This window comes from Cyprinodon tularosa, unplaced genomic scaffold, assembly GCF_016077235.1.
Source record: "Cyprinodon tularosa strain WSP-4 unplaced genomic scaffold, ASM1607723v1 ctg69, whole genome shotgun sequence".
Taxonomy (NCBI): domain Eukaryota; kingdom Metazoa; phylum Chordata; class Actinopteri; order Cyprinodontiformes; family Cyprinodontidae; genus Cyprinodon; species Cyprinodon tularosa.
The window spans coordinates 592,830-619,370 of NW_024039440.1; the positions used below are offsets into that span (position 1 = coordinate 592,830).

Consider the following 26,541-nt stretch of genomic DNA (forward strand, 5'->3'; position numbering starts at 1 on the left):
GGCAGTTCTGAAGGCAAAAGGGGGTCCAACCCGTTACTAGCATGGGGTACCTAATAAAGTGGCCGGTGAGTGTATGTGTGTTGACACAATGCCACAAAGGCAAGTAATTAGCAATATACTTTGAAAAACAATTTCTGTCCAGTAATCTGAGAGGAGCAACAGGAACAGCTTCAAAATATGTAAAATAAATGATTAATGTTGAGAAATGATACATTAAAGTTAGTTTACAATCTTTCCTTCAATGAAAGTCCAAGAAAACACACTCTGAAAGGGATCTACATCTAGTTGTGACAATATACTTTATTTAGTGAAATATCTATTTTCCACGAAAACACAATACAAATACTGCAAGTTGTTTGTTTGCAAAAACAAAGAGCTTCTATTCAGATCCTATTGGCTTTAGCTCCCATGTTGAACTTAATATGTAAAGACAGGACAGTAAGTAAAGACTGAAAAAGAGTAGCTTGATTTGAAGGGCTTCAAGGGGAAAGTCTTTCTTAAACAACAAGTTTAAAGCAGTACTTAAGTAAAAAATATTATATCCAATAAAGAAAAATGGCAATGAGTAGGAAGAGGAGCGAGGATCTACAGCCCCCAGGGCGAAGAGAAAGTTTATTGAAAAATGGCGCTTTCGGGGAGAGCGTGTTTCGCAAGAGGCTGGCTTATTTACGACGATGATGAAGCTAATGAGCTGCTTATTAAGCAGAAAATATGCAAAAGCGATCAAACACAATTAATTTGTCGCTGGCTGTCAATCTATGAAACTGGAGAGCACCTGTGAGCACAAGCGCAGTAAACGTCACATTCCCTGGATGTCCATGTCTCAGGCTCAATCAAAACAACCCATGCCACGACCACTATGAGTGCGCTGATGGCTACACAACCACAAACATGCAATGATTAAAATATTGTTTTGCAAGACCCATGCCAGTGGAAGAGAGGCTATGCTTCTATTAACCATTTAAATATTTTTTTTTTATGGTTTTACAGCCACTTTATCAAATAAAAGTATTTTTCAGTTGAAGTTTTTTGAATGAAATTTAATGACATGCTACAGGTATAATACAACTTTATCTAATAGAACTACATTACCTTTTACTGTAGCTTTGTTTGCATTTAACATAATGCCATAGCGAAATAATATGTGAGAGCAAATTCATTTTTTTTCTGGGCGGTAAAAACATGCTTGGTCCACTTGAACTGTGAGTTAAAAAGTTGATTTCAGACCCTGTTCCCATACCCCAAGATAACAGAATCAGAGTCACAGCAGCTGCATGATGAGGAATAATCTAATAGAGGGCATTGCTTAAAAAAAGAAACTTGCTGTTAGGGACGGGAATCGAAAAACCGGTTCCTGTTCAGAACCGGTTCTGTGTGTTCCAATTCTATGGCACTGTTTGGCAGCTCACTTAACGATTCTCTTATCGATTCCAGGCAGCACCAGAGCCTAGGGCTCTGGGCAACACGACTTACGTCACGTTTTCTTACGCAAGTTACGCACACGGCATTTAGTAAGCAAGTATGATGTGACCAGGTGTAAGTTTAGAAAAGCAAAACAAAAAAAATGTCGTAAAGCGATCAAAAGTTTGGCTTCATTTTAAAGAAGAGAAAGCTGGCAACAAGCCGCTTTGCAATCATGCAAAGTGGCAATTACATCCGTGGGAGGAAATACATCCAGCATGCAGAAACACCTGTGCACACAAAACGGCATACATTTGAACGAATGCCGTGTTTTGGATGCTTCCAGACAGAAGCTAAAGTTACGATCAGCATGGAAGGCAACTCTGGTGGTAAGAAGCTAGTTGTATATCAATGGCTATGCTTAATGTGGTTCCTAGTAAATCATATGCCATTTCATGCTACATGCTACGAAGTTGCTCCGCAATTCAGGGAGCGAGAGAAAGGTGATACTCGATTATTTAAATCTGGGAGAGATTAGTTTATTTCTCAAAATTGTACAGTAATGCTTTTTCATTAAACGAATCGATAAGAGAATTGATAAGGAATCAAATTGTTTCATAGAATCGATAAGGGAATCGGTTCTTCATATCTTGGATACCAAGAGCAACTCTGAGTACAAAAGTAATCTGAAAAAAGTTTTTGACCACTGATCACAAAATTTATATGATGAGGAATGTACTACCAATAGATGTGGATAACAATATATAACCTGGTCAGAACCTTATTTCCTTTCTCTTCTGCTGGACTGACTCTGTCAGCATTCCCACACTTGCTCATGGTTTGTTTTAACTTGCTTCCTTCAGTGTCAGTGATGCCTCACGTGAATTTTTAGTAGGGCTTGATTCATGCTTTAATCATTGAGTTCTGTGAGGAACATTATAATGAGCAGCTGACAGTGCTAGACAATATCCCAGTGCTTCCTATGCAATAATGGTGGAGTAAAAATCCACTGACACTGTAGTGTTTTTTGAATAAAAATGAAAAACCTCTCAATTTAAAGAATAATTAAAACACTCATCACCATGTCAGTGACAAATAAGTAGTACAGAGAGGCAGAAACATGTTAAAAAAGAGGAGTCGTCTCTAAAGTGTAGTTGGTGCAGGACTTTCTAATTGCTGAAACAACACACTAGAGAAGAGAACTCTCATCTGAGTGTAATTAAAATTAAAATTGCTTCATCTTTCCTAAAATCCCACATGCACACATCCATGTTTAATAAAGAGGGTTTTTTTTATTTTTATCACAGCATCTTTTTAGTATGTTCAGCATTGCAGGTTATAGTTCTGCATAAACATGCAGAGCACAAAAACATTGAGATACTAACCTGTGAGGCCATCATTAGGCCAGGAGCCCAGCTCACAGGCTCGGCAGGTGTATTCATCAAACACAAATTCGTTCTCTTTGCACGGGGTGCACGTCCAGCAGCAGCTCACCTCACCCTTACGGATCACCTAAAAGAGATTTTTTTGGTTTTTATCCCCCATTTCAATACATGGATCGATTTCACAGGAAGGTTGTTTTGTATTTGCTGACATGTCAACTCCTATGAGACCAGCTCAGGTAAATTTATGTGAAACTGCAGGTAGAGTGAAATCAAGCAGAAAGTGTGATTTCTTTGAAAGTTTTATAAATAAGTCCACAGAACCATCTACTAAATGCAAACACTGATTACAAACAAAAGCGATTTAAAATCTAGGCATGGAAATAATGATAAAGTATTTTATCACAGAAATAAAAAATTAACTTATGCTATTATTTAGCCCATGAGATAGTTTGAAAATTATTTTTATGAGACAACACATAAAATTTTGTGGAAATATTAAACATTAGTTATGCTTGCACTTTAAAATTATCACAGGCAGCAACCTGCTCCAAATCAAATATTACCTTAATCTGGCCTTTGTCACAGGGTTCGCTGCAGACCGATTTAATGATGGCATCTTTGCTGGACCAGATTTCATCATCATCCATCTTTAACCCACTGTTGTCCCAACTTCCAACACTGATGTAGTCATAGTACTCCTTCCCAATTTTCTTGAAATTCATTATTTCATACCTGTTAATAAAAATGCAATCGTTCAATGACCATATGACACTAAGTTCCCTGTGAAAGATCAAACAAGCAGGCCGATCAAACAGATTGAAAGCTGGATATGATCACCCAGTAGTTTTATCTACCTGCCAGGTGAGTCCCCATTTTCATCGAATAAAATTCCCTCTCCTGACACACCAGTGAAGTTGGTTTTCATCAGGAAGTCCAGCAGAGTAGCACCATCTATGGGTCGCATTGCATCACAAAGGCCCTGAAAATATAATACATTGGCCACACAGATCATGAGTTATGCAAATGTAATTCCATATATTCCATGGAATTATGTAGTAAATAACATTTACAGAACACAATTAGGTTACATTGAAAATAGATGAAAACATCTTAATAACAGCATTTTACCTTATACTATTATAATTAAGAAGCTCAATATATTTTGAAAATGACAAAATACAATATTAAACTGGCTCAAGTACTAGATCACTTTAATATTTAATTGTCAATAAATGTATTTGTTTCATTAGGAGAGGGTTCTTTAAGTTTGAAAGTTTTAACACAATCCATAGACTTTAAAACCAGAGGCCCATTTCACAAGGCGGGTTTAATGAAAAGTTGAAGTTTATTAACCATTTAATCTGGGAAACTTCGAGTATTGCATTTCAAAAAGAGTTACTCACAACAGTAAGGAGAGCACCTTTGATAAATGTCAAAACAGCCTGCCATAACAGAATACATATAATTCTAGCAGCAACCATCTCCCTCTCCTTTGCAGCTGTAGCACCATTGCTGTTTCTTTTAAACACATTCTCCAATATATTTTTGTGATTTAACTTTAAAATCTTTAGTTCTAGTGGAGTGAAATAGTTCAATCCCCACGCCCACAGAGTGGGGCTTGAACTCAAAATTAAAGCTTCTACTCTGGGTGTCTGAACAAGACCCTTAACCCCACACTGCGCCCTGGGCGCTGCACAATGGCACAGTGACAAATGATTTAGTGAGCAGCCACTTGTGAAAAATACTATTGCCTTTTTGGCCAATGTTTAAATGTGTAGGAACTTCAAATAATTAACATTCCAGTATTGCTTTTTTCTTTTTCTTTTTTCTTAATACGTTTTCTTAATAAGTTTATTAATAATTAATAATAATTTATTAAATACAAGTTTTTTAATAATATTGATATCAATACTTTGTTTTAAAAAACAAACAAAGTGTTAGGTCTTGGTTCAATAGGCTATGTTTATTTCAATATGTTTTAATAAACATTTAACCAGTCCGGCCCTCGGCTTGCAGCAAATTTGTTTTTTTTTTTGGCCCTCGGTATCTGACTTTGACATCCCTGACTTACAGTATTTATACAAACATTACTCAAATGTTACCTACTAACATTGTTTTATAAATGATGTCACACAATGCAGATGCTCGGTCTTCCCTATCGAAGATTCGCTCACTTTGATTAACCAAATGCTGGAAGCATCTAAAAATGCTGATTAACATGAATTTAGATTAAACTTTTTCAGGGCTCTTTTTAAACCAGTAATTAAAACCATCTAACTCTATGCCCAGATGGTCCACCAACTTCAAAAATAAAAAAAAATTAGCTAGTGACAGCATATAAAAAGGTATTTGCTCTATTCTCACAAAGCAGTACAGAGAACATTTTATTCCTTTCACTCCGATAAACATAGGCTACAACACAAAACACACATCAGAGGATATGCTCATACATTATAGATGTGACAGGACTTCAAATAGTTTAATCACATTTTCAGACATGGTAAAACAAAGCAACAGTTTTACTAGCCATAGAAAGATGAGCAAGGACAGTTTTAAAAACATTTTTGTAGCAGGTTGTAGAGTAGAAAGAGCCAGAGTAAATTTGATTATCTAATCTGAATCCACAAATTTAGTTTCACTTAGGCAAAAAAGAGGCCACTGCACACAGAAAGTGAAGAGCTCTGGCTACCCAAATCACTAAAAAAGAAAACAGAGGCACGTTTAGAAGGTGATTATCACTTCCAAACTTATTCTAAGAAAGGGGAAGATGGACTACACTCTTGGTCTCACAACTTTTTATAGTGATTATGGAAAAAGTCTACTCAATCTTTAAGCAACTGGTGATATTTTATGTCAGTACGTTAGAACACTGATTTTTTTTTTTTAGCCCTGTGAATAAAGAATTCATCCATCTTCTTCCACTTATCCGTCAGCGTCACAGTGGGGCCGTTGCCTTTCTCCAGCAGTCTATGGGTGAAAAGCATGGAATACCCTGGACAGATTTCCAGTCTTTCACTGGGCAACACAAATCCACACTGAAACACACCACCATGCACACAAACTCACACCAAAGGACAATTTAGAGACACCAAGGAAGCCAGAGTACCCAGAGAAAAGCCAGAAATGCACGGGGAGAATAAAACCATGAATAAAACCCAAACTCAAAATGGTTATTGGGCTTACTTTGGCAGCACTTCAGTTTTAACAGAAAATCTTCCCTGTATGGGTTTATATTTTGACCCTCAACGCATGCAGAATGACAAATATTCAAACACGGCCTCGTAGGAATAAGGTTTGCTGAAACACAGCAGCTGTCTCCAGAAAGTTTTTTGCTTTGTCTGTTCAAGTCTGTTCAAGAATTTCCTTTGTGCATCAGGGCATTGTAGACAAACGGAGAAGGTACTGCTAGACTCTGTGCAAGAAGTAAATGCAGTCACACAGCCAAATTGGAATTTGAGAAATAGCTTAAACAATGAAACACAATTATCTACCCACTCAGCTTTTGCTTCACTTTGTCCCCTGTGTATTTACTTGTTTTCTACTGCACCTACCTGATAGCCCGGGCAAAGGGAACGCTGCATGTTGTGCAGGCCGAATGCCATAGAGTAAATAGCATTAATCACGAATCCCATCTTGGTGTCCTGTGCATAATGCTGCTGTAGGGAATCTCGTTCTGTAAAGATTGATTGATAGATAAATAAATAGAAAGTCAAAGCGGAAGAGAACTGGGAATCATATTTGGTTAGTATGGGCAGGGAAAAAAACAGTTAGTACATGAGAAAACACTTTTTTCCCGTAACATCAAAGGGCTCTCTCTCCCTCTTCAGTCGCTTCCCACCTCCACATTGCATCTCTTTCTGTGTCTGCCTTTGCCCTGTTCTTTTGTATTTCCTGTCCCATTTCATTAGAATAAATGAGAATTGACTCTCTTTGATGCAGCTCTTGCATACTGTTTAGCCTATGAATGGAGTGAATGAAACAGAGAGAGAATGGAAAAGCATTGAATAAAAATATAAAAATTTGAAGGAGGGTTCATTCTTAAGAGGGACCTGAAAGCTGTATGCATCCATATGGCCTGTCTGTGTGTGTGAGTGTGTGTGTGTGTGTGTGTGTTGGTTTGTAGGATATTCGCATTATAAGTGAACAAATGCAGAGATAGTAGTGATGTTAAACACAGTTATGTAAAAAGTTGTAAAGATTGCTATAGCTTTTGTTTCATGGATGTGAATAATTGTTCCAGATTGGAAGCTAATTTTAATACCAGACAAAAATAACCTAAGTAGATTAAAAGGGTAGTTTCTAATCTCTGTTACATCTATTTATGGACAAAAAATATCCAAGCCTACCACAGTAGTTGTCCTTTTTCCCTCCTCTGAAAGTAGCTATACGTTTCTTTAGTTAATTGTTTTCCTTTTGGAGCATCCAGGCCTAAATACTACAATCTGAAGATATCAAAACATCCCTTAGATAGAACAAAACAAATATCTCCTCAAGTAACACATCATACCCCAATCTAGGAAGAAATTACATAGCCCTCTATTATACTAGAAGTTGTCAAAAGGGCATTTTCATGGCTATGATACACCTAATCCTAACCCTATCAATGAGGGCCGGTATGAACAGATTAAGAAATAGTGGAACAGTTTTCTGTATTGTTATCTGGTTTATTTAAGTTAATTTATTTCATTCATTAAAACACAACTCATTCGTTCATAACTTATTCATGTAACAACCAAAATCCTTATTAGAGGGAAGCAGATGGAATAAAAACTTTCAATATCTGCCCCCATTTATATAAAAGTAAGAATATAAAAATAAAATACACCTTGCTGCATTGACAGCTTTGGTTAAACCAGGTAGGTCTAATCCGGATTTTTTTTGTAGAGTGGGCTATTCTAAGCCGATAGAATAATCCAATAAGAGACCAGGTTTGCATGCCGCGAACGGCCATGCAAGCCCACATCCACCATTGAGGAGAGCAGGAAACCTTTGAATTGTCCATATAGGAGTCGACTCAGCCGAGTTAAGTCGACTTGTCGACAGGTAAATTTTTTGGTGAATGCCTTACTCCCATGCAGCAATGAAAGTTAATCTAAATTTGATTCCTTAGATTCCAGGACACACCCATGGTTTAAGTACAGTTCTAAAATATTCAATATACTAGAAAAAGCTGGAAAACAGTCCCACATCATGATCTTACCACCACTAAGCTTAGTGATCTTTGATTAGACAGCCATTACTTGGCTTTCCACTTTCTGGACAAACAGCTACATTTTTGTGTTGTCTGACCAGAGAACTTTTTCCAGAAGGCATTTGGCTTGTTTGTGTTGGAACCAAAAATTTATATTGTTAACATTTAAGCGGGTCATTACTGGTTTGTCTCCTCTCTTATGTTGATATAAATTTTGTTGCACTGTGGATTTTGTTGTAGTGATTTCTAGCTCATGTCAGGCATTAGTTCTGTTACATTTTCTAACTTTTTAAGACTTGGGAAAAACAGATGTTAAACAGAACAATAATTCAAAACAAACAGAAATACTGTCTTGCAGACAAAGAAATTAGCCTTACTGAAAACATTCAGAAAGCCCAATAATATTAAACTTTAGTAAGCTATAAAGAAGTTACATCCTTGTCAGGAAATTCACATAACACCACAGAACAATTCCTACTTCAACAACCAAATGCTATTTTGAGATCTATAAAAGCTGTTTGTTTATTTATTCACCCAGTATAATACCCATGCAATTCACAAACTTATTATTTAAAAAAATGAATTTATTCCATTTATATTTTACAATATCAGTCACAAGACTAAAAGAAAACCAGATCTCCAGTTGCCTATAGTGCAAGGTACTGTTTGCATAATCTACCAAATGACAGCAGATTCATAGCAGTCTATTTTGCTATTCTATAGTTGTGTCTGCACTTACTGCCACAGGTGCGGTTGTACTTGTTGCTCTCCTGTGGGTGACCTTTTAGTCTGCAGTGAAACCGGTGCTGCCAGAACTCTGGAAACCAGGGGTTCCTGTGGTTGTTTTCAGGACGGAGCTTCAGGTAGTAATCATCGAACCATTTCACGTCCGCTGACTGAAGCTTGATGGTAATACCGCCTGCTGCTTCCTTGACATAGCCATCTGTCACATCATACCTGTCCGCCCATCCATCGCTGCAAAGGAATTATAGGAAAGAAAGAGAGTAGAAGAATTTAGCAAGTCTAACCATGAACATAGGTAAAAACAATAATAATTTTAAGATGAAACCATATAGTGCCCTTAAAGGTGTCAAAGCAGTTGTCAACCTCCTTTAATATACTTTAGTGGAATTTTATAGTATAGATAAACATAAAATTACATAGAATTGGGAGAGGAGAATAAACTGATTTTTTTTTCTTTTTTACTTTTATCCCTGATAAATTCTATTGCAGGGAATTGTCTTTGAAAGTCATCTAATGATTAAATAGAGCTTAAAGTAACTCAGAGAGTCAATTTAGCTAAGATGGAAATGTTATTGCACCATTGTAGACAGATTTACAGATACCATTATCTAATTTCCAAATTTGGCCTTTAAAGAAGAATTGCAAAAACACTGCTATTATTGAAAAAAGCCAATGAGAGACCCCTGTTTGAAGTTTGCAATGAGGCATGCACAAGGCTGAGCAAACGTATGAAAGACAACTCTCTTGTAAAGTTAGATTGAAACACCAATCTTTGTCTTAAATGCAATTTGCATTGTGCCGCAAAAAAAACAAACTTGCATTGCATTTGTACTGTGTTGTACAACTCATTCATAGAGGAAAAAGACCAGCATAGGTCTGTGGAAATGTTTTATTAAGGTGGGACGGATAAACCCATCAGAGTTGACTTAAAGATGGAGAAAATGCAGTTTAATGATATAAAACACTCAAGACTGTTGTATAGGTTTACAAAACATGTGTTTTATAACAGGGAAATGGCAGACCTATTACAAACAGAGCTGCAAATAAAGTTGTGTACACAAAGGGGAAGTAAACCATCTGATTTATAAAATGGCTGTCAAACCAACAATGGAGAAAATGCCTTATATAATGAAATAGAAAAGATTGTCTAAATGCATGCAGCAGGTCATGGTCCCAAACAGATCATATTTTACACACAAATGCACACATATTTCTTTTGCAGCAGAGGAAAGCAAGGAGCAGAAAAATAGAAATGGCTAATATGGGAAACATAGTCTAAAAGGAAGCATAAACAGAGCCAGGACTAGACAGTCAGACGACATGTAGGAGTAAACTCTTACATCATCATGGGCCATATCCAAAATTCAATGGATCACTTAGAAACGGGTTATAGTCACTAGGAATAGACACACCCACACATGAAACAGCAGACTTCTAAAATGATCTGGGACAAATAGAGTTTGTCCAATGCAGCTCAGCTAACAACAGCTACATACATGTAACTACCTCAAAATCCATCCCCACAGACACCATGGTTTGCATCTTTAGAAAGCTTTGCTGGTCTTTTAGAAAAACAGATATGAGAATGAGTGCATGAAAGAAAGAGATAAAAGGAGGGAAGTGGAATGAATGACAAATAACTACACCTTCCACAATTCTTGCAAGCTTGCCATCAGAAAAACAATGATCATCAGTTCCAATATACAATTTTGGTTCATTCAATATTTTTGTTTATTTCAGCCTTCTGTGAACTATGTTTTCCTTTTTCTCTCTCAGAGTCAGAGCCCTTAAAACACATTTTCTCCAACAGCAATCCCTGCACCCTCAGTTAGATTAGAGCTCTGGTGCTTGCATGAACTGTTTCCACTTCCTGCCACCAAGTAGATCTTTTTCTTTTGTCCCCTTCTTTTCCTCACTGTTGCTGCTGACAGCCTCTGTCACTGAGCTGTGGTCAGCCATCATAGTGAAATTATTTTTAGACTCCAGTCATTACACCCACTTACATCGATCTAATGGGATTAAATTAATAACCTATTATCTTTATGGTGCAAAAGGTCTATGAACTTAATGAAACAGGTTGTAATCCTTACACTGAAACTTATTTGACTCTCTCTTCAAAAATCTGTTATTTTAAGGCAACCTTCTCTGAGCCAAGTGTTTTACCCACTTTCATCCATCATGCAGAATACAAGTAATCTTTTTTTTTTATTGTTATATGTGCGGTGAATTTTGTTAAATCAGTAGGTAGACCTGACTTTTAATCATAGTCAATATTTTTCCGATAAATACAACAAATAGCTCTGACCAGTAATGTAGAGGTAATAGACGAGAACTATAGATGGTGTCATGTTTCTATGGCAATATTTCTTCTGTATTTTTCTTTTTTTTACTTGAACCTTGTTAGCCTTCTGCAGATGAGAGCAATGCAGAAATAGAATACTAGGATAGTAGGATAAAAGTGTAAATATAGTAAATGTAGTAGGTGAGTGTTGTTTCCCTGGAATCAGGGGTAGGGATGAAGTGCTTCCCTAGGCTCTACTAGTGCTTTTGTACCAAAAAAACATCTCAGCACATCCACTTTATTAACAATGATTATCCTACCTAATCTGCTCCCCGATGCATGGGTGTCAATTTCAACAATTGTGACTAAATGCTAACCACCTGAGGCCATTCTCCACTCCCAAAGTGGTTCAGACAGCAAAGGCTTTACAAATTAATTTCAGTTCTCCTTTTTGTTTTTTATGTTGATTAAACTCAGATTTATTAGGCAGTTAGTTTAACACCAGTAATATCTTAAAATGGCAACAAAACATCGCAAATAAGATGTTGATTTGCCAAAATAAAACAGAGGCAAGCTGTTGTGGGAAATTACTCCTATGCCAAGCTGATGTTTTAGGCATTTTATTCCTGCCAGTTAATCTCCATTCAAATACTTTTATATTCAGTTACATAAAACACTTCACATTTCAACTGAACAATTATCAGTCATTAATTTTGTCATTGTTAATAACCTTAATAGTGTATATTTTTACCTTATCCTTTTATCATGACTTTTATTAAACTATTGGTGTGACAAAGATTTGCATAAAAACACCTACAAACTTGATAGTGCATACAAAATTAATGTAGTGACCACTATAGGCAACTTGGATATGGTGTCACCAAAATAAGTAGGCTGTCATGAATAAGCAGAATGTATGTTAATCATCAGAACATGCAAAATACTGGAGGGGTATACAAAATGTAATTACCACCTGAAATACAATTTATCAAACCTGAAACATATCAGCATCTGTATTTAGCACATTTAAAAGCCGGGTGCAAAATTATATGCAAAAATATCTGTGGTAACTGTGAGAAGAAGAAGACATATTGACAAAAACAGGCCATGTTGAAAAGATAAGGCCTTAACATGACTTGGAGTGTGAGAAATAAAAGTAGTAGAAACGGATTGTCTATCCAACATTGGTATTTTTTGGGAAAACCCATCCTACATACTCCTGCATCTGGATCATTCCAGCATTTATTTCCAGTTAGTAACATCTACCAGTGCAGTTTTCTGATGTGCTGTCTAAAAATCTGAAATAATTTAATTTTACTTCCTCTATCTTAGACATATGTGCATGCATACAGTAGATTCCAAAAAGCAAAGTTGTCCCTTAATATTCAACTTTCTGATCCAGTTGTACTTTTTTACCTACGTCTGTGGCTTATACCATTTTCTTACACTTAAGGAAACAATGATAAGCTATATAAATAAATGAAATTAAACAGACTTGAGCAAAGATCTCACAGCTCATCAGCACTGGTTCCCCCCAGGGCTGTGTTCTTTCTCCTCTGCTCTTCTCCCTGTACACCAACAGCTGCACCTCCAGTCATCAGTCTGTCAAGCTCCTGAAGTTCGCAGACGACACCACTCTCATCGGACTGATCTCCGATGGTGACGAGTCCACCTACGGGTGGGAGGCTGACCATCTGGTGACCTGGTGCAGGGAGAACAACCTGGAGCTCAACGCTCTAAAAACAGTGGAGTTGGTTGTAGACTTTAGAAAGAGCGCAGCCCCAGCTACCCCCATCACCCTCTGTGACTCCACCATTGACACTGTGGAGTCTTTCCGCTTCCTGGGAACTATCATCTCTCAGGACCTAAAGTGGGAGCTGAACATCGACTCCCTCACCAAGAAAGCCCAGCAGAGGATGTACTTCCTGCGGCAGCTGAAGAAATTCAACCTGCCCAGGACAATGATGGTGCAGTTCTACTCCTCCATCATTGAGTCCATCCTCACTTCCTCCATCACCATCTGGTACGCTGGTGCCACCGCCAAGGACAAGAGCAGACTGCAGCGTGTCATCCGGTCTGCAGAGAAGGTGATTGGCTGCAACCTCCCATCTCTCCAGGAGCTGCACGCCTCCAGGACACTGAGGCGTGCAGGGAAGATTGTGGCTGATCCCTCGCACCCCAGTCACAGACTATTTCAGCCACTACCCTCTGGCAGGAGGCTGCGGTCCATCAGGACCAGAACCTCCCGTCACAAAAACAGTTTTTTCCCATCTGCTATCGGCCTTATCAACAAGGCCAAGACCCGCCCGTGACACTGAACAATGTTTCTCTCCCCCATTCAGGATTTCTGTGTTACATTAACGCACAGTCTACTGTTTGTATATAGCTTCTGTGTATATATATTTTATATATATTCTATCTTATTTTGCTATTTTGTTTTGTTTTTTGATTGCACCAACAACACCAAATCAAATTCCTTGTAAGTGCAAACCTACTTGGCAATAAACTTGATTCTGATTCTGATTCTGAGATCCTTAATTAGATATCTGTCAATTTGAAATTCGCCCAAGGTCAAACACTGTACATGTAAGCCTACATTACCTGGTTTAAGATTTGTGAGACCACACAGAAAAGCTAGTATTTGCCTTTGAAAGTAAGATATTTTTAGTTAAATCTCATTTTAGAATCTACAGCAGCCTAATAACTCTCCACAAAGACAGAAAGCACCAAAAATACAACTTGATTTTGATCAGTGAAACTAACTATTTCACATTTCTAGAACACAGCTAACAGAATGTTGTGTGAAACATGTATGTGACATATTATGCCAACAACACACATGCACATGGATTTTTAAAGAGTGAAGATTAACTCTAGATGTGCAGATGTGTGGGAGAAGATGCATAAAGAGAAGGGTTTCAAAGGATGCCTTTAGGGTGCACTCATAGAGTTACTGTTTATAAAGATAAACTGAGTGTGTACCGGCATCTGCCAATGAAAAGAGGCAGCAGTTGTTTACCCCCTTTTGTAGTACAGTAGACAGATCAATCACTTTTCTATTCTGGATCATAATAAGTGTCATAAATAACATTCTGCATTTCTCTCTTTCAGTCTCCCTCCACATGTCTGGAAGCCCAAGGCCGTTGTCATGGTTTTTCAGCCCACGCTCAACCTGCTGTCTGTACTTTGTGTCTCATTAGAGGCACACTGGATCAGAAAGCGTATGCACATACATACACCCCCACACATACTTTCTCTCTCTTTACCCCCTGTCACACCCATTGTCACACTTACTTTTCTAATCTCTATTCAATTAACATCTGATGCCCTGCACCAAAATCACAAACGCTATTTAAGTAACCCTATAATATTTCAGTGTTGTAGGCCACCAAAATACCCAAAGCATAACTTTAGTAAATCAATTCCACAAAGCGGGGCCTGAGGCACCTGCCTTTTCTTTCTGTTCATTCAGGGTATAAATAGAAACTAGAACTCATTTGCAAATGGTTATTAATTTTTAGCTGGGTCTTTCTTGGTTATAAAATCCATCACAGGGCTGAGGTTTTTGACGGTTCGGATACCAGAAAAAGGCTTAACAAGGCTTTAGTTTCTTACTGTTTACTTTAATAATACTTCATATTTCCTAAGAAGAGTCACTTTGGATAGAAGTGTATGTCAAGCAAATTTTAACGCATTTGTGTTATTGTATTATGCGATTTAATTGAGCTAAATTAACTGTAAACGCCTGAGAGGAACTAAACATTTCTTTGCCTTTAAATAGGAACACATGCATCAACTGTTTATTAGGTAAAAATTTTGCAGAAATCAAAAAATATCATAGAATCAGATATTTTTGAATTGCATTATTAAAAAAACACAGAGTAAAGCATCTGAACATAACATGAGAGTAATTAGCATAATTATTGCTGCAATATTTGGACTCTAGGTGCGTCAAAAATGCAGTAGTACTGCACAGGTGCGATTTATGATGTGGTATAAATGGTGCAGCAATTATGTGGAGGAATTTAATTTGTTAACAGCCACTGCCACATTTAGCAGCTAATCAAACAAACTACACTATGTAGCCATCTGCATCAGATTAGGGGTAACTAATATTGAGAAAGGCTTATTTATTCATCAATCAATCCATTGTCTTTTCCCACCTATACCTGCAGAACTGGTGTAGGGGTTTAGGGAAAGGGGGTATCTGGATTATAACGCCAGCATTCATTAGTGGGGTACATCACAGACAGGTCACCAGTTCATTACAAGGCAACATCGAGACTACAGGGTAAACAACCATGAAACTTAAAGAGGCATGTAGCAATATCAATACAAATATCATGTTTATCATGTTTTTGCTAATGGGAGAAAGTACCAAGAGGGAACCTATGGATGCACAGAGAAAAAAAATGCAAGTTTCATGCAGAACACAACAGATCCGCAAATGCCTTCTTATTTAGAAATAAATACATGCCAAAATGTTATTTTGGATTGCTCTGTACCATACATCTACTACAATATTCAGAAATCGCACAAGGTTTAATGTGCATCCAAACAAAAACAGAAAAGCAACAGTTTTCCCAACTACTGCAACCATAACATAATATTAGTAATAATCATGTTTCCACTATATATCATTTATTCATTTTTGTTTTTATTAAGAAAAAAATCTAAGCAAAATTCTAGAATAAGTCATTGTTAGTTCTTCTGCAGTTTTGAAGTGGTATATATATGGATTATTTTTATTCTATCCTTTTGCTGCTTTAAGAGCCGATACCTTAAGAGTCATGCAGGTTAAACCAGCTGATAATAACTGGTTTATTGATTTAACTGTGTGCTCTTATAACTACAATGCAGTCAGTTGTTTAAAGGAACTTCTTGTAGCTTCTAAGTTGCAGTTTTAAAACAAAGCCTATTAGTGCCTTGCAGCTAATGGGTGACATTCCTTTTGTTTCAACTCAACAGCTGTGTGATTGGCTGGATCTGTTGGTCATATAATCTTGGACACCAAATCTTAAGAAAAAGACCAAAAATAGTTACTTGCTACTTCTTCCAAAAAGTAACTTAATAGTTACTGTATGATTGAACATGTCCAACTTGAAATGAATCACAGGGACATTTTGTCTTTGATATTAGTGAGCATGAAAAACTGTCTATGCTTGTGTCTTCTCTTTTATATAGCTCAGCCTACAGGAGCAATTAATGCATGCTGAACACCAGCCCACCTTTCTGCTCCTCAGACACTTAGTGTCACTTATTCAACTATCTCAGCACCACTGCTTTCCTCCCTGTGCCACAACAGAAATAAGTCCTGACCTGTAGCAGAGAGGGTGCGCTTATGAAAAGGGGCTTTAAATAAATAGTTGCATGCTGTGCTGTATTGCAAATAACATAGCAGCATTACAGAAATTAGAAAAGTAATCAGTTAAATTTAACAAAAAATTAGGTTATGAGGGTGGTTATTTAACATTGTTACCCCTAACATCGTCTATACCCAAGGGAAACCTTCAGACAGTTGACCAACAGTGTGCACAGGTAAGAGCAGAAGTGGTGAATTGACTTAACCACATGCCAAGAAACTCTGATTTGAACAATACTTCCTCTGTCAACCTATTAAAGAAATACTTATCTGTGGAAGCAGAGTTTTCTAGATTTTTGCTGTTTTTAGGCCAAAGTTTTTTTTTTTTATCTGGGTTTACCTTGACACACTAAATGACCCATTCCTGGAAAAAACATAATTTTTTTTTTATTGTTTCAGTGTTTAAGGGGTTATACTTTCAGAGAGCAACAAAGCAGCACAGAACATTTGGTGGCAAGATTTGGTGAAACAGCATTTTAACTAAATCACAAAGGATTCAATATACAATAATAAGTGTAACGTGGCTCTGTGTTCTAGATTACATCTTAGATAATAAAGTAATACATAGTGAAAACACAAAGTAGGAAAACAAAACGGATTCATTTAGGACTAGAAGGAGGAACGTTCTGTTCCATATTTACATCCCGAAATAAATGAGAACAGTTACATATTTTTAAAAACAAATGGAAAGTGGAACCATTCACTTAAAGGTTTTAGATCACTGTTCCCTGAAAACATATGTTTGCATTGTTTCCTAATTACTGGAGTAAAACATATCCAGTTGAGAGATGTAAGGTCATCATTTATGAAAAATATTTGATTAGGATCTAAAGCTCTACTGCCAATAGGTTACTTCAGTAATTAATGCCCCAGTTCAATAATAACATGCCTCCAGACCCCAACACATTCAATCTGTCGCTGCCATGGTAACCTGGCATAAGTTCCAGATCAGCATCTGCTGTTTACAATCAGAACCTCTGCACACAAAATCTGTCCACATGAAATACAATCAGCTCACAGCAAAAGAACTTCATTAATTAGCTGGACATGCACTCCCTATAAGAGAATGCAGCTGCAACTTAGATCAATTGCTTTGATTGGCAGCAAGTAATTGAATTTAGCTTGCCCAACCCAACAAGTTATAAACTAAATACATTAAATTGAAACAACTTGATTCAATTATTTGTTACCAATTGAGGATATTCATTGTGTCCAAGTTGGACCTGCATTCCGTTTTTACAAGAGAAACAAACTAAGTTCAGTTTATTTACATAGTGCTGATTCACCACATCTCATCTCAAAGCACTTTACAGCAAAGCACAGCAATCCCACACACTGACCATGCATGCAGCAACAGTGGAGAGGAAAAAAATATCTTTAGCCCCTTAGTTCCCACCTTTTTATAGCTTGTGCACAAACATATTGCATACCTAAATACCATCCACTAGTAAAATAATATGATAAATCCCACATGCTTGTGATGTATCTCAATTGAAAACCAAGATCCTCCAGTTTCTGGCGACATGTACAGACTGTAAGTTTTACACAACTTAAGCTAAATAACTTTAAATATATCCAAAAAAATCTATTATACTATTGCATAATTCTTTTTAACACATTTTATATCTTGGGAATAATAGTTGACCTCTCCAACTTTCAACATTTTTCTCATGCTATGGACAAAAACAGTATAAAATTTCAGATCTCCAGTCATAAGCATTGTGCAATTTTGACCTTTTTTGTATGTAAAAGGTCCCTTCGGCATAATTGTGCCAAATACATATATTCTGGATCAATTTATATTTGAATTCCATTACTAATTTTACCATGAAAAACAAATTTCTATATGTAGCTTTATTCAACTTTTCGTGCACTTTTTTAAGTAATATTCCCAGTCTTCAGAATGACTGGGCTTTTTCTTTGTGCATCTCATTATTTATCTTCCCCTCTCACTCCTTACATGCATAAATAGTCTTTTCCCTACACCTCCAATACTAGCTGAAAAGCTTATCTCATGGGCTAACAAAATATGTTAAAGTTTGAGTGGTCACTGATTTGTTAAGTTCTACCTGCGCAAAGACCACAGTGACACTTGAAACCTGGGATTACATTTCTTATGTGCTGGAAGTTTCTGACGTAATCAGGATACTGAGAAAGGAACTTAAGCACGATTTTGGGAGCCAACATATTGGTGAATAATCTCATGTGACGCAGATAATCTATGACCTGAAAAATTTGTTTCTATGCTGATATTTTTACTCACCCATGGATAGAAAAAAATGATTTGTTGGATTATTACGACATGTGATGGAAAATACAAAGGGATATTACTTTTCTATGGAGTGTTACTGACAAAATGCCAGTATAGAGCATGTTTTGGAATGCCAGAGGACAAGACACAAGTTCAGAAGTTAAAATTTGTAATTTAATGACAGACTATTAAGTATCGGTGTTTGTGAAGTATAGCTGGCTTACAATTGAACTGACGGACATTTTCTTTAGGAATGCCTGATTTTGTACATCGGTACAACATGTTTATTTTTCAAATAAGATTGCTGCTAGATGAAGAAAAAAATGTGACGTCCAATCAACCCGGGCCTATGTGGTGGGAGCTAAGGGATTAACAGGAAGAAGCTTCCAACTGAATTTAATTAAATCAATCAAAATTGAATCATATCAAAAAAAAGAAAGTATTCAAATCCAGGAAATGCAACAAAAAATCAGCAAGTGTATTCAGTGGCATAAACTATTACTATTAAAATCAATAAAAAGATTAAGTTATATGTTATTAGGAATTATTCTGGGTTTTTTGTTGTCTTTTGGTTCCAAAAAAGGTTTATACACAGAGCTCTATTTAGTTACACTTGTAATCAGTTCAGATCCACGCCTGAGATGAACCTCAGATTATCTACAAGGGCATTTTGTTGTGTAGGAATTTCATCCACATTGATCTGGGGTTTCAGCTAATTTAAGAAGCTGGGTTTCAAAGTTTAGCGATTTGAAAACACTATTTTTCATTGTTTTTGTGAGTACATGCCTTTTTTTTTCTGAAACACTTACTCTGTAGCTCCACCTTGTCAAAGTTGGGTGGAGGTTGGTTGAGGACCCAAATGCAGAGATGAGGGAGGTAAAGATGGGTTCTTGCATGTTTAATGAAATAAAAAACTGAAACAAAATCCAACAACAAAATACAGGAAACCAAAAACCATGAGACATCAGGGGAAAATACACATGGGGAGCCAAGTAACAAGAAACCAGCAACCAAGAACTGCACTGTATATATGGGGGACACAACAAAGAATGGGCAAATGAGCTGATATGGAGCAGGTGTGGATAGAAGTAACTAGAAGGGAGCTAGGGGAAAGGAGACTGCCACAAGGGGGAAACAGAGAGTAACTCAAGAAATGCTTGGAGCACTCATGTGGATGAATACTTTGTTCTGAATTATTTTTTATCACATTACAGTATATTATTTTTGTTTTTATCAGTCCAGTCCGTCTTCCCAGACTAAATCTTGCTTCTTCATTCCTAGAATAAAAGGTAAAACTATTAATAACCATTTTACCCACTCCTTTACTGCTGTTTAGCTTTAAAAAAAATAAAAAAGTTTTACACATTTTTTATGTTTGTGAGTCAAGCAATGTATGTTGCCGGACAATACCCACAAGACAAAAAAGATATGGAAAAATATGAATTAATATAATATAGACACAACGGGTAAGTTGTTTACTTGCACTCAAATTGCCTATTAGAGATTACACATGATGAACACATGAATACAATATCTAGTGCTAAAAGATGATACTGGAATAAAAATGATTTAAAAAAAAAACATTTGAATGAATGGCTAAATTAATCATATAAAGTTGTTTACACAAACTGAAAATTGTATGACTGAAATCTAAATATAATAATTTAAGACTTTCTTCGTGATTCTTTTTTCAGCATCTGTACAATGTGTAGTGCATTTTAATGTAACTGCTGATATCAAGACTTGGTCACATAGATATACTAGAGTACATTTCTCAAAACACGATGTTTTCAAATCTATAACAAAGAATTCTTGATATGTAGATTCTGCAAAAATATCACACTTGAAAAAAAGAATCTAAGAAAAACCTCACATTTCAAATATCAATTGTTTTTTTCTTTTAAATCAGAAATTTATTTGCAACGCATCTGACTACTATAACTGCAATAACTGTGTTCCTGAGTGGTTGGATAGATCACACCTACACACATGAAAGGATGAAAAGCTTTCTGATAGGCAGATTGATGAAGAGTTTTTCAGCATAGAATTATATAAAGTGTAGCAAGCATACGGTAACAGTGGGTATGAAATATATACTACTGACTGACTGCAGCTTATTTATCATAGACCCAAACAAAACAGAAGTCAGAGGTCACTGTGACAACAGCAAATAATTTAGCAAAATGTCAAAACTGTCTCCACACCAACAGCATGGAGCTTGATTTGTGTGTGGGTGTGTGTTTGTGTGTGTGCGTGTGCGTGTACCATGGAGACAAAGATACAAGACCCATGTGTATGTGTGTATTCAACTGTGTAATTCAGAGAGTGATTGGACCACTTTATACGCCTATCATTCAATAACACACAGACACAGAGAGTAAAACACTCTGAGTCTGCTTACCTTGGCAGCATGTTCGTTTTTACCTATCCATCAATGTCACACCTCATTACCCTCTGGCTCTGTTTCTGACACTCTCAACTGCTCTCAGCCCCGCTCGTCTTCCTGTTCGGCTATTCTACGCACATCTGGATCCCCTCACCTCCTTTTGTTTTTCCACATTTCCTCCACCTCTCTGTCTTTTTTCATGCTGATTATCTTCTTTTTTCAAACAACTAAAAGCTTACTGTTGAAGCTATGAATGTGCAAATTTCCTTTTTATTTAAAAAATCTTGAACAGAAAAAAAAGGGTTTGTGGGTTTTATTAATGTTTAATCAAAATGATGGAGGGGTTGATGTTGAGTGCTTCCTGATAATTTCTTGACAGATTCTAGACTTTAACCAATTTATAATAAAATATGACTACCTCTCTGCTGGTTATCAAACTTTTAAAAGCTGTTATTTTCTATCAGAATTGACAAATACTGGACATTTAAAGTTTTTAGAGCAATGATAAACTAGGGCAGGGGTGCTCAAGTCCAGTCCTCAAGAGCTACAATCCTGTACATTTTACTTGCACCTGAATCTAAAGGCTCAATCCCCATATTTAGCTCAGCAGAGGAATGGTAACGAGCCACTCATTTGATTCAGGTGTGTTAAAATGGGGTGCATCGAAAAGCTGCAGGATAGTATAGCTCTTAAGGACTGGACATGAGCACCGCTGAACTAGGGTGTTACAGCTTCATCTGAGAGTGGATATGCAATGAGATTGTCAGCGATTATTCTGAACATTATACAATTTTGATTGTGCACAATTCCAGACACATTTAGGTTACAAGGCAACAATTAGTCTCTTGGAATCAGACCTTAGGATGGTTTTACCTTTGGTTCAATACATGTTTTCTCCCAGAAGTAAAAAAAAAAAGCTACAAAAATGGTTTACTGGAGCATATGAACTACTGGCCTGATGTCTACAATCAAATCAACCTGTATTATCATAAATTCACACATTACAAATCAGACTCCATGCAAGTATCATTGTTTAATCTGCATAACAATAGAATGTTTTTATGTTTTTATGTATTTAGTGGTAAATCATTCATTATTAAAATACACAGTTCCAAAAACATGCTTTACGCCATGGGCTGGTGAGATTACATAAGATTTCTATGAGAACAGTTCTTTAGAGAAACTTTTTTTTATTTACATGTTTTTGGGTAAACCTCTCTTTCTTGAATGGTTGATTTTCTAAATCATGCAACATTCAAATTTTGTAACAGTTCACTCACAGCAACATTGCTGCTTGCCAGACAGGAAAAAGAGAGACAGAGACATAAAGTAAGTCTGTGTAAACAAAAAAAATGCATTAATCACAAAGAGGAAATAATTATTCCTAGGTTTTTGCGGATGCAGAATTCAGAACCACAAAACAAAGGATGGGATACGCAAATGCTGCCAAATAGGCTAAAATATCATGTATATTGGCTTTTGCTTTGACTTCTGCAGCAACATAATTTAAAGACGCGTCAAGAGGAAGAGGATGAAGAGATGGTGTGAAGTCAGTGTAGTTCACACTATTAATAAAAAGTTAGCAAATCAGAGCAGGACAACGGGAATGTAGGAACACAAAGATTTTCTGATATTTCATTTACCATAATTACTAAAAAAGTTGTATTTTATAACTTGGCTGTCATTTTGACAGAATATCCAAGTGGTTCGCTTAAGCCGGGCATGAACTGTATGATTTTTGCCTTTTTCGGGCTGATTCTCCAGTTGTGCGAGAATTTTTTTAATCAGGCTGAGTTTTAGCCTAGTATACAGTGGGTAAGGAGTGGCGATGAAACCTCTCACAACCACGATAAGGAATCGTAAGGTCTGGAGAAAATTCAGTTGGCACTTATAATAGGGTGACCAAACGTCCGTATTTCCCGGGACATATCTGTATTTCACGTCCTGGCCCGGGCGTCCCGGGTTTTTTTTTTGAAAGTGAGGAAATGTCCTGATTTTTTAAATTGCCTTAATTGGACCATTAAATTTACAGGCACTCGGGCACTGCGCACGACGCTCCGTGTGACGTAATCCCTGAGCCGCGTCAGTGCGAGCAGCCCTGTTCTTAATCAGAGGCTCTGTTCGAAAACCTGGGCTGCATCCTCCAAGGACGCGGTCTACCTAGACTGGATCCTTCGAAGTCCTTGAAAATAAGGAGGCCGGAAGAGTTTTGGCTGTAAATTCGAACAGGTCCACCCTTCTGCGGGTTTTACCGCCGTATGCTCTGTTACTTAGCAACCGTGAAAGTTGACACACAAAGCAGGAAAAGAATGAATACCGAGGTTTTCAAAAGTGTTTGTTTATTTATTTATTTTAAAAAAAGTTAAAGTGAACAAAGACTACACTCACAAGAATCCAGAGTGGAATAAAGGTTTCAACCACCGTGAGCAGGAACAAATAAAATCAAATGTAATGATAGAAACCTTAGTCAGTTAAATAACCTGCTGCTGTCATTCTGCACATCTCTGATGTTGCTGCTATTTTCAAATATCGATTACTGTAAATATGTCCATAGCTGCATATTGGTAATTAATTCTCCAGTTTTATATTTTTTAAACACTTTACAGAATTGTATTTTTTATAATTTAACTCTTCCCTATTATGTTATTCTTATACATTTTTCTCATTTGTGTGACCATTTTCAATAATCTTTCTGCTGCTGTAAATTTGCCCATTGTGGGACAATAAAGGGATTTTCTATTCTATTCTATAAAAGGGTTAGAAATATATAAGTAAATCTAAACAATGTATCTACAAAATATATCTGCAAAATCTCTATTATTCAACAACAAAAAATACTTAGTTAAGCATATTGTGCAAAACAGCAATAAAAAAGTTAAACTCCTATCAGATTTATAGTTCCCACTCTGCAGATCTATTAGAATCTGTCCTTAAATTACAGCCAAACCCATTTACACAGTAACAGATAAAAACCTTTAGATAAACCAAACATTACCGCCACATATCTGACATAATAACCATTAAAACAACTATTTTCATTCATTTCAGACGGAACTATTCACAGAGTTGTATTATATTAAACTGAAATTCCAATTTTCACCACTGTTCTGCGCCAAGTAACATTTCCTCTGATCACTGAGCAAATCCCGATGATGAGACAATCAACCCCCCCACCCCGCTCCAAGGTGTCCTGGTTTTCCCAAATGAAAATATGGTCACCCTAACTTATAAGGTGTTTGTGAGCAATTTCCGCTGTTAACACAGACTTAAGAGGGTCTACGAGCCGATTTACCAGAACCTCACGCACTGCGCATGTGCAAACAAGGGAGGTCTTATTCTTCCAGATTCACAAGTCCGACCAGCACATCTCTCGGCACCGATTCCGACATGTTGTTTCTGGACGTGCAGTGTGAGCAGGTAGATCACATCTAAGGGTCGGATCGTACGGTGTAAGAACATACATCGTGAGTTGTGAACTTTTAAACCCTGAGATTTCATCATAGAGTTTCAGCTGCAGCAGAGTAAAACGATTGAAAATATCACACAGTGTATGCTCAACCACAAGAGAAGTTGTTATATTTTTTCTCACTGTCTGGGGTAACATAAAATTAAAGTTTATGTAGCGTAATATAAACATTACTTCATATGCAGCTATCTTTCCCAGTTATTTTTTAGTCGCCAATGCAAAATTTGGAGCTTGTATGCTTAAAGGTATAGTCAAGGATGTGCTTTTTCCGGGTGGAACATAAAAATAAGTGGTCCTCCTAAATGTCAATCGTTCTAATGATACGTTTACATAAGGCCGTCCTTCGTGGTCATCCCCATTTTCTTACCGGTGGTGAGTCTGACATAGTGGAAAAATTGCACATCATCTTTTGGAACGACGCAAACAGCAACTTTTAAACAGAGCGTGCACAAGGAGAAATGGGGTCATTCATGCTCTTGAATGCATATAACAGGTGTTCCCTCTCGGAAGCGGGAACAGGGTTGTGCATTTATTTTTTAAGTGGAAAGGGCGGGTCCCTCCAAAAATTTGCAAAAAGTTCTCCACTATACCTTTAACAAAGCCAGCTGTTGCAAAACTTGTTGCTCTGTCACAAAGGTCCGATTTGTCAAGTTTAGAACAAATTATTTTTTCTGAACGGAATCTCCTACCTAAGCTGCGGATCCCTGCAGCTCCTCAAGAGTTGCACTACAACATTGAAAGATATCTCACTATAAAAAAATTTAAGTCTGTCGTTGTAATTTGAAAAAAATGTGAAACACACGCTGGAGGGACTATGTATCTGAACTGGCCTGGTGTCGCCTCGGGCCCCCCCAGAGCAGCTGGAGGAGGTATGCATGGATTGGGAAGTCTGGGCATCTCTGCTTAGACTGCTACCTCCACGATCGGCCCCGGATAAAGCGGAAGAAAATGGATGGATGAAAGACTTACAAAACAAGTTTAAACAAATATATATTAGAATCACATTTTTCATGAATGTGGAAGAAGAAAACAGGTGTGCATTGCCGTTTTGTTCTAATTAGAAGTAGAGCAGAATTAAACCTCTCATCTCTGCTGACTGACATGCTGACGAATAAATAACTAAATGGAAGAAAACAGGAGGTACACTAAAACAAATGGCAGCAAGAAAAGAGGTGGATGGATGAGTGCAGATGACAGACATTATTCCCTCTCCAGCTGGGGTCTTTGTCTGGACGCAGTCAGGTGTGAGTATCACACACAAACAGAAAACACTAGTTTAAAAAAAAAAAAAGAATGGCTCTAAGAGGAAAAAAAAAACAACTCCATATGTCAACTATGCCCTAAAACGTTTTCAAGTTATTGTGTTATGAGTCAGGAAGCACTTCCCTTTGGCTCATCAATTTTAAGTGAGGGATAACCGAACAAAGCTTTTTGGCTGCAGAAGATAAAGAGAAAACAAGAAAGCTAAATCATGGAGCAGCAACAAATTGCAGGTCAACACAGAAATGCAACCTGAGGAGAGGATAAAGGATAAAGAGTAAACAGGGCACAGCAGAGAAAATTCGACATCAATGAAAGACTGAGCACAGTGAAGAGGTTAGAGACAAAAAAAAAAACTCTCAGGGATATGTTGGGATATGGCAGAGAGGGTATAAAGTGACACAGATATGATCTCCAGGGAAGAGATTGAATTACAGGCTGTGAGAAAAGATGATGAAAAAGGGAGGATGCAGCTTTCTATATGGTTTGGAGCATGTTTGCAATGTTGAGAGACGAAGGGCAATATAAAGTTTGAGGACATTCGAGGTGAGCTGAAGCAAAGCACAGAGAAACAGTGGTATACATACCGGAGATCTGATTTTAGGATTTTTGGGGAGGAGCGTGGGGGACAGATAAATTATACCCTTTTCTTCTGGTCCAGCTTCATTACTTTTTATTGCTTCACACATAAAAGTGTCCTCTCATATTCGACACAGCAGACATTGTAATATCACCTGCTGGGGTAATACACCTCCAGCGTAACATTACTCTTCCACACTGAGTCTTTTTTATTTCGGCCTTATCTTTATCACCA

The 26,541-nt window shown here is 37.1% G+C and overlaps 1 protein-coding gene across 3 annotated transcripts in view; it reads right to left on the reverse strand.

The window, feature by feature from the left end:
* Nucleotides 1-26,541, reverse strand: part of grm5b (glutamate receptor, metabotropic 5b) — a 98,674-nt gene that overhangs the window by 21,635 nt on the left and 50,498 nt on the right. For all 3 annotated transcript variants that reach the window (XM_038267872.1, XM_038267871.1, XM_038267873.1), the window contains exons 7-11: nt 8,717-8,952; nt 6,338-6,459; nt 3,641-3,765; nt 3,350-3,518; nt 2,787-2,913 (exon numbers count right to left, since the gene is read on the reverse strand). In XM_038267872.1, coding sequence (XP_038123800.1) covers nt 2,787-2,913; nt 3,350-3,518; nt 3,641-3,765; nt 6,338-6,459; nt 8,717-8,952 — 779 coding nt within the window. The remainder of the gene's footprint in view (nt 1-2,786; nt 2,914-3,349; nt 3,519-3,640; nt 3,766-6,337; nt 6,460-8,716; nt 8,953-26,541) is intronic.